Source organism: Brachionichthys hirsutus, chromosome 19 (assembly GCF_040956055.1).
Source record: "Brachionichthys hirsutus isolate HB-005 chromosome 19, CSIRO-AGI_Bhir_v1, whole genome shotgun sequence".
NCBI classification, from domain to species: Eukaryota; Metazoa; Chordata; class Actinopteri; order Lophiiformes; family Brachionichthyidae; genus Brachionichthys; species Brachionichthys hirsutus.
In genome coordinates, this window is record NC_090915.1 from 1,816,506 (window position 1) to 1,825,446 (window position 8,941).

At 52.2% G+C, this 8,941-nt stretch overlaps 1 protein-coding gene across 1 annotated transcript; it reads left to right on the forward strand.

The window, feature by feature from the left end:
* The first annotated feature begins 113 nt into the window (after positions 1–113).
* Positions 114–4,571, forward strand: tmem38b (transmembrane protein 38B). The gene is made up of 6 exons (XM_068753092.1): positions 114–237; positions 2,253–2,409; positions 2,675–2,859; positions 2,939–3,026; positions 3,203–3,320; positions 3,928–4,571. Exons 1-6 carry the CDS (start codon positions 114–116, stop codon positions 4,228–4,230), a joined length of 975 nt encoding a protein of 324 aa, XP_068609193.1. The 3' UTR covers positions 4,231–4,571.
* Positions 4,572–8,941: the final 4,370 nt, after the last annotated feature.

The following is an 8,941-nucleotide window of genomic DNA, read 5'->3' on the forward strand; positions in this document are numbered from 1 at the left end:
CTTGGCAGCGCTTTGTTGACGGCGGCGGAGCCGGACTTTGTCCTGATGCGCAGAGTTGGACCGGTTCCGCCCAGCTCGACGGTCTCCGCGGACCGGACCGACACGGAACCGCGATGGAGCTGCTGGGGCTGCTGCACCTGGACGAACTGTCCCACGGCCTCGCCAACTTGTCCATGTTCCCGTACTTTGACATCGCGCACTACGTCGTGTCCGTCATGGCTCTGAGGGAGCAGCCAGGTGAGTGCGTTCCGGTTCCGGTTCTGGTTCCGGTTCACTTCATCGGCGGATGGTCACGTGGCGCGCGTGTGTTCCACGTCGCTCCGTTTCGTGGTCGTTTCTGGTTCTGGTGTTCTGAGCGGTCCAGCCCAAACACTGATCAGGTGTGGTTAGGTTCACATAACGTTACCTGGTCCATTTAGAGTCATTGAAATGGGTTAGCGGCACCTGAGACCCACCTGAGACCCACCCGAGACCCACCCGAGACCCACCTGAGACCCACCCGAGACCCACCCGAGACCCACCCGAGACCCACCCGAGACCCACCCGAGACCCATCTGTGACCCACCTGTGGAGTGCTGCAGCTGCTGCTGCTGATGAATATATTTATTAGATAGAATGTTAGAGTACAAGTACAGTCAAACAGTACAGTACAAGTACAGTCAAACAGTAGCATGTACTACAGTACAAGTACAGTGAGACACAGTTTAATACACCATGAGGTCATCATCTATAGCAGCGACTACGTGGCGCTACTTTAGGGAAGTTCTCTGCTTATCTACTCCTTCATCAGACACACCCTCCTGCCCCCCCCCCCCCTACACACACACACACACACACACTAAACCTTCTGCTTATCAGAGCTCAACATGTGACTTTGACATCCAGACATGATGAAGCCGGTTTTACTTTGAGACAAACATGCAGAATAATAAACTATTCACTGATTGGTCAGTGGTTAGACCGCCAAAATAAAAGTCATGTTAAATGTGTACTCGGCCTGAAGTCACAGAAGTGTTACAGCTAAGAAATACAGCTAGAAGTAGTGCTGTTAGAAGTACTGCTAGAAGTACTGCTAGAAGTAATACAGCTAGAAGTAGTGCTGTTAGAAGTACTGCTAGAAGTACTGCTAGAAGTAATACAGCTAGAAGTAGTACTGATAGTAGTACTGCTAGAAGTACTACAACTAGAAGTAGTACTGCTAGTAGTACTGCTACTGATGATTCCTGAGAGACGTGAAACCATTCAGAGCCTGCAGGACAGGTGGACTTGAACTGTACACACACACACACACACACCCTCCATTGTAGTACTAAATCTATTTCTGAACTTGCCCTGTTTAGTATCTGAGCCTCTGTGACCTTTAACCCTTTGTTCTCTGCACTGTTTACTCGTCTGAAGCAGGGTAAATGTCAGGGCGCCAGACGGGGCTGCTCTTCATCCCAAAAAGGAAAGCACCCCCCCCCACACTCTTTCTCTTTACCACGTTAGTTCCTCCGTCCAATCAGGCGCCGGTTCTGGATCTGCTCAGCGCCTCCGAGGTGATGATGGTTCAGTTCATCATCATCATCGTCGCTGCCAGACCGGATTTCGGCTGCAACGGCCCGTAAGAGAGAAGCGGTCCAAAAAGTCCAAAGTCCATCATGGGTTGAGTTAAAAAGAAAAGAGTGGGAAGAATGTTTTATTACAAACCACGAACTTTGACCTTTTAACATTTAGAAAGCTTGTATTTTATAAAAATATGTTCTGTTCTTACAGGTGATGCTGGTTGTTTGATGTAGCGTCCATCACGCCCTGGTGTCAGAGGTCAGGGTCAGAGGTCACGGTTGAGAGTCGGGGTTCTTTCGAGACATTGATGGTCAGGAGGTCAGGATCAGGGACGGTGGCCCAGAGGAGGAAACTCATGCAAATACAGACAAACAAATGCATTAGCATGTGTGTGTGTGTGCCTGTGTTTATTTGCATGTGGGGGGGGGGGGGGGGGGGGGGGGGGCAGGAGGTGGAGCTGTGAACCCTGTAATCCCCAGATTAGCGCCGTTCTGTGTGTAGACAGGAGCCTCAACGCTACCTTTACCTATATATAATCTATAATCTAATATAGCCTCTCCACAAAAAGCCGGTTGGTCTCGTCTTGCTTTCAATAATTACTGTAATCGTGCTCTTAAAGGATCGTGGTAATCCTTCAGCAGCAGCGATTACCGGGTTCGCATGCCTTTCCAGAAGCTTGCATTGTGCCCCCCCCCCCCCCCCTGCAGGCGCCCTTGAGGTCTCCAGGGTCAGCCCCCTGGCCTGCTGGTTCAGCTCCATGCTGTTCTGCTTCGGGGGAGCCGTGCTGTCTGGGATCATGCTGGCCGAGCCGCCCGTCGCACCTTTGTCCAACAGCGGCAACATCCTGCTGGCCTCTGTCACCTGGTAAAAAAAAACACACAAGATGGAGGAAGGGGGGGCGTGGCTTTAGCGCAGCGTTGAGGACGAACCAGAAATGAGAGACGCGGAATAAAGAAGTTCTGTTGAGAAGAAGCCGCTAAGCGTCCCAGAGAGGCAGCATGAAGTTCAGGCCCCTCCTCTATGATGGGCCGTTGCTGCCCCCAAGCGGCGGCTCGTGTAATTACAGGCTTCTGCTCAGAGGCGACACAGCGCCCTCTGCTGGCGGAGTGATGCCAGCCTGTGTGTGCAGGTACCTGGTGTTCTACTGCCCCATGGACCTGGTGTACTCCTGCGCCGCCCTGCTGCCTCTCCGGCTGCTGCTCGCAGGAATGAAGGAGGTGACCCGGACGTGGAAGGTGCTGGGGGGGGTCGCCCAGGCGCACGGCAAATACAAGGACAGCCTGCTGGTCATGGTGGCCAATGGGTGGGCTAAAGGTCAGGGTCTGGGGGGGTACCCCTCAGGTTCACGCAGTCGTGCTTCATATGAATGTGGGTCGTGTGCTTCTCCTGGCAGGTGCCGGGGGGGGCCTGCTGAGGAACTTTGAGCAGCTGGTTCGAGGCGTTTGGAAGCCGGAGACCAACGAGCTCCTCAAAATGTCCTAGTAAGTCCCAAAGGACCAGGAAGCTGAGTCTACGGGGAACGTTAAAGGGACCATCAGCGTTTGGGCGCTTTTCTCCTGCTGCAGTATTTAAGATACTATGCTAAGCTAAGCTAAGCTAAGCTAACCAGCTGCTGTCGTACCCCGCGTCCTGACCGCTCTGTCCTGTGTGTGTCCAGCCCCACCAAGGTGACCCTGATGGGGGCGGTGCTGTTTGCGCTGCAGCACGGCCACTACCTGCCTCTGCAGAAGCACCACCTGATGCTCATCTACACCGTCTTCACCGTCGTCAGCAAGGTCGGCCCGCTTGCTCCCGGAGACCCTGAGAACAGATCAACATGCTATCGATTGACGTTTTGCGTCCGCGTCTCTCTTCATCCATTGGCTCTGAGAACCGCCGTTTGGCTCCTAATCTGGTTTTCCCGTCTCCCTCTGCTTTTTGAAGTTTGAGCTGATGTGACTCACGTTAGCTTGTTACCCACAGGGCTGAGGCTTTCGCATCATTTTCAGCCGCTTGCATCATCCGTCCTCTTCTCTGGGAAACTTGAGATGCAGATAAATCTCGCTCTCCTTATTGCAGCGCTCCTTATTGCAGCGCTCCTGTTTGCCCTCTGACTCTGATCTGTCAAATTAGCGCGGCGCCGTTTCATCAGATTCCACTCGTCCAATCCGGCTTGTTGTTTTTCACCGCTAACGATGCCGATGTGATCGGCTGATGAGGAGACACTGACGTGCCGTCCAGAGGCGTGCTCACTTTAGCTGAGCTGAGGAGCAGGGAGGTGCACATGCTCCCTTATGCGCACCTCCCTGCTCCTCCTGAGGAGGTGAAGCTGCGTGAATTTAAAGCCGTCTCTGTTTACATCTTTTTATTTGAACCACATAAACTATTTTCTTCTCATTCCAGTCCAGGATGATGCTGACAGGCTCCACCTCCTCGCCCTTCGCTGCCATCGAGTCGGCCATCTATAAGACCCTCTTCGCCGGCCACGCCCCTTACAGAGCCCTCCCCTCTGAAGGGAACAAAGCGTGCATCGATAACGGCACGAGCGACGACACGACCTCCACCCAAGACTTCAGCAAAAACGGGCCAGCGGGGTCGTACGCCTCGGGGTCACCCGTCGGGGGTCACAGAGGACCAATCAAAGCCAAGGAGGAGTCGGAGGAGTCGGAGAAGGCGGAGACGGCGAGCTGCAAGAAGAGCGATTAGTCGGCGTGTTTGTTCTCAACAGGCCTTGAACCGTTTAGAGCTGACTCCAAGCAACCTGCACCTGATGGGCGGAGTCAGCCGCCCCGCCCAGACGGCCCCATGACCTCCGTGCTGGGGGTGTTTGTTCCCCGCTCTCCGCCCGTAGCGTCGCTTGTACGTTTCTAATGGGACAGATTTGTGCCACGGTTTTGGGAACACGAGCGTCTTCATCTTCGTCTTTATATCTCCTTTGAGAATCTTTACTTCATGCAGAAACTATATTTCCTACAGAATTTAAGAGATAAATTATATTCTACGAAGCAGAGATATTTTATTTACGCGAAATAATTGCACTCTTGAAATGGAATCTATTAAACGGGTTTAAAATCCCGCTGAAGTGTTTGGTGTGATTTTTGTCAGACCAGGTTCTTGAGTTGGGAGCCGGTACCGGCGGGTCGCTGACAGAATCTCTGATCTCCGCTCTGAGTTCTGATGAAGCACCAGATGGTCCAGACGGAACCGTCAGCGTTGCATCAGAGTAACGTCAGCTGAGCGATGCTGCACGCTCTATTAAAATGCTGCTGGAGAGAAATCCCTCAAATCCTCCCGGTTCCCGTGGATCATGAACCTGCCCCCCCCCCCCAACCGGGGCCATGAACGGGGGGCGAGTAGAGGAGAAAAGCGATGCAGAATGGGGTTGAGGAAGGTGAGGTGAACGATGAAGATGATGCTGCCTTCCTGTCGATCCGGCTGGTTCTCCCATCTGGGTTCACGTTCCACCTCGGAAAGGAGGTCATCTCTGGGCGGATTGTTCTCCTTTGTTCTCCTCTGCTCATGCCAGTGGTCGGTACATGGTGTGCTTCTGTCACTCCCCCGCCTCCTCCTCCTCCTCCTCTTTTCTTCCTCCTTGGAAGAAGCAGATGGTGTTGAGTGTTGGTACTTTTCCTTTTCATAAAGGACCTTCTAGATATTCTTAGCCCGCGGTCGGTAAGGGCTGAACGTGACCTTGCTGAGCACAATAACCGCAGCCTGCAGCCGGACCGTCGGTGGATCAGCCCAGCTTTGAGTCCACTTTCTGGGTTCTGTTCATGTTTCCTATTATTCCCTCTTCCTCTTGCTCCATCACGCTGCTTTATCTTCTACTAATCTCCCCCCCTCCTCTCCTTCCTCACCCACGGTGCCCCTCTCACACATCCTGGGGGACCCTTGTTTCACCATTTATTGCCCCTCCCCTCCTCTCTGGCTGGCCCCTCCTATATGCAAAGCAGGTGTCAGCCAGGACAAGGAGGACGGCGACTCCCCGACAAAGGAGGTGAAATCACACACCGAAAGCGACTTCTCCGGCTCGCCCCTCCATCTCCATGCACATATGTGCCCCCTTTCTCTCTCACACACACACGCGCACACACACACACTCCCCGGGCTGGGGACAGGGAGTGCTGGAGCTGTCTGTCTGTCTGTCATTAGTATTCCAGCAGGAGGCTCCTGGTCCAGCCAGACATCTGAGCAGAGCAGCCGCAGCAGATAAAGAAGAAGCCATTAATCCAGGGAAGATTACCAGCCCTGATGCTTTATCCTGCCGTAATACAGCAATGCAACCACACTCATCGCATTTACACCGCCAGAGGAAGAAAGAGAGGAGAGGAGAGGAGAGGAGGCGGGGCGGCCCAGGTGAGCTCACCTTGTGGAAAGCCAGACGCCATCTGAAGCTCCTCTTTGAAGGAGCAGGGATGGGATGATGCTCTGACAGCTCACATTTGATTTGGAAGCGCTTTGAAACGGGAATGGGTCGGCCCCTCGATGGCGTGGCACAGACGGCCGCCGTTTCAAGAAGTTCTGCAGGTCCAGAGAACAGCTGGCCGTCGTTCCTGCACCGTGCGCCTGTTTAAATCTAATATCCTTAATAAGTGTGTGTGTGTGTGTGTGTCCCTCATTGCATTTATTAAAAATGGGCAGTGCTCCTTTGTGGAAGGAGAACATATCCGGAGTCTCGTGATCAGACTGGGAACAGGGTCCGGAGAACCTACTCCAGGAGAAGATGTCTGAAGATACAGGAAGCAAAGACAACGGGAACAATTACGTCAAGAGATTAGCTTTAGAAAGGAGGAGGAGGAGGAAGAGGAGGCACGGCCGACTCAACGTGCAGCAATGACAGATGAAGGAGACGAGGAAAAAAATGAAACCTGGAAGAGAGACAGGAAGAGAGATGGAGGAGCTGGAGGGGAGGAGAGAGCAGGAGCAGAGTGTCCACCACTGGTGTCCTGTAAGAACCCTTCAGACCTGACAGCTAGTGTTACCATGAGAACAGCAGCGAGGAGGAGGAGGAGGAGGAAAGGCCAGGCCTGCTCCAGCGACCATCTGTTACTCCAGCTTATCCTGGCAGTGAGATCAACCGGCCTCTGGAACGGAAGGACCAACCGGGAGCGCCAGAATGTAGACCCCGCCCACATTTATGCCTCTGCCTTCAGCGGATCAAACACCGATCAGCGATGATTGATTATCGATGTATCAGAGCATCATTCACGACGACGTCAACGATGACATCATCGAATTCATCTTCTCCTCCAATGAAACTCCTGCTGTCATCAGTCTGAAACAAACAGTCTGAAACAGTCAGAAAAGCACCGAGAACCAAAGAACCAGATTCTTTGGTTCTCCTTTATTTTATCTTTCATTTAATCCATCATTTCTGGATGTCATTTCCAGTAAAAAAAAAAAAATCAGCATCATTTGAAACCTGATCCTGAAACCCAGATGAAGAAATGACGCTTCCTGCCTCCTCACCTCATCCCGCTTCCTCCAAGCCGAGAACATCTCAGCCTCGCTTTGAAATCAGGAAATGAAAGAGCGTCTCATAAACGCCGTGTGATAAAGGTCATCGATGGAGCGCCATGCTTTCAGGGAAGGGCCTCCTCCTATTGGTGGACGCTGCTTCCCATTGACTCAGGCCTCCGGCGGACGACAGGTCGGCGATAAGGAAGCACCCTCAGGTGTTCCTGGTCATTCCCTTGCAGCTGGGAGGAGCTTCCTTATTCCTCCTCGCTCCTCGTCTTTGAGGGAATAGATAAGTTCACTGCAACAAAGCTTTCTGCTCTCATCAAGTCGGCCGCAAAGCCGAGCGCCACCAACGAGAACAATATCTGAGGAAGATGAGTAATCCCCCCGGCTCAGTCCAGACGCTGGCACGGAATCCCTAATGTCCGTAATCACTGCCGGAGACGTGCAGGACACGCACACGCACACACGCACACACACGCACACACACGCACACACACACACACGCACACACACACACACACACGTATCCACAAACTGTAGTGTGATTAATATGAATCCGTTATTGACCAGTTAGCCTGCTGCACCAGAGCAGAGCTAAAACGTCCTTCATCGCACCGTGTGTGTGTGTGTGTGTGTGTGTGTGTGTGAATGACTTCATTGACCTCTGCAGAGAGGACCTCTCCATCCAGACACAGTTGCACAGATAAATGGCGACTTCACCTCCACGCCGTTTCCTCCTTTTGAATATTTAGCAGCAGTCGTTTTGGTTAGGAGGCGGGGCTATCGATGAAAACCTATAGCTCCGGCCCACTTTGGAGATATGGATCTGAGGTGCAGAGATGAGTAGCAGGGATGAATCAATCATCATGATCCAGGACCTGATGGGACCACCAGACCTGGCCCCTCGGCAACCCCTCGAGCTTCACCCCATCTGAAGAACAAGCTGATGATGACGGATGTCGCCGAGTCAAGGTGACAGCCATTATGTGGCGGCGACGGAAGGCCGGTCAGCCGAGGCGGCTGTTGATTTGGTCTCCCTGGGGGCGGAGCTCCGAGGGTCATTAGTCAGGGGAAGGCCGGCGGTGTGAAGCTTCATCTCTTCAACCTGATGAAGACTGATGTCAACAAAAACAACTGGATGTTCACAAAGTAGCTCTCACAGTGGAGCGGAGCGCTAACGGCTAACAGCTAGCAGCTAGCAGCTAACCACTGGCTGTGGATTTGCGCTCTAATCATATTTAATGCTCTTGTTGCTCCTGAGGTTCAGAGGGCATATATGAGTGAAGTAACCAGCCTGCTTGTGATAAGGAATACAGCCTTACAGACAAATGTCAGGGATTCATTTCTCTAGTCTTCTTTTTCTTTATTTCCATGGCTGTAATATGAATTTGGGCTCGTTGTGTGACAGGGATTGGTCTCATATCAGGGTTCCAGCATATACGTTTGATTGACTGATTGATTGATAAAATAGACCTTGAACCTGCATCCTCCTAAAACCAACCTCTAAATGGAATCAGCTGTTTCTGTGACAATCCAAAATTCATTGTCAACATTTCTATTAAATATATTGATATAAAACTGGCTGCCGCTGTGATCACATGACCTACGGTAACCCCGGGTGACGGATGAAGAAGTACGATGAGAACGTAGACGTGGGTCAGAAGCATAAAAGAAGAGAAGAAGAAGTCCTGGGACGGGTTTTCCTTTCTCCTTCTCCAATCATTAAGCTCATATCCATCTCTCTATCTCCTTCCTGCACCTCCTTCCTGCACCTCCTTCCTGCCTCTCTCCTGTCTGTCATTTCCTGCTGCCTCTGCTCCACGTTGCTCCATCATATTTATTTATTCCTCGGTGCGTATTCTTATTAGATGCGCTTGTTGGGATCTATTTCTTTACGGGGCGTCGGATTTATATTCATGACCGGAGCTGCACGCTGTCGGACCATCAGGGCTGT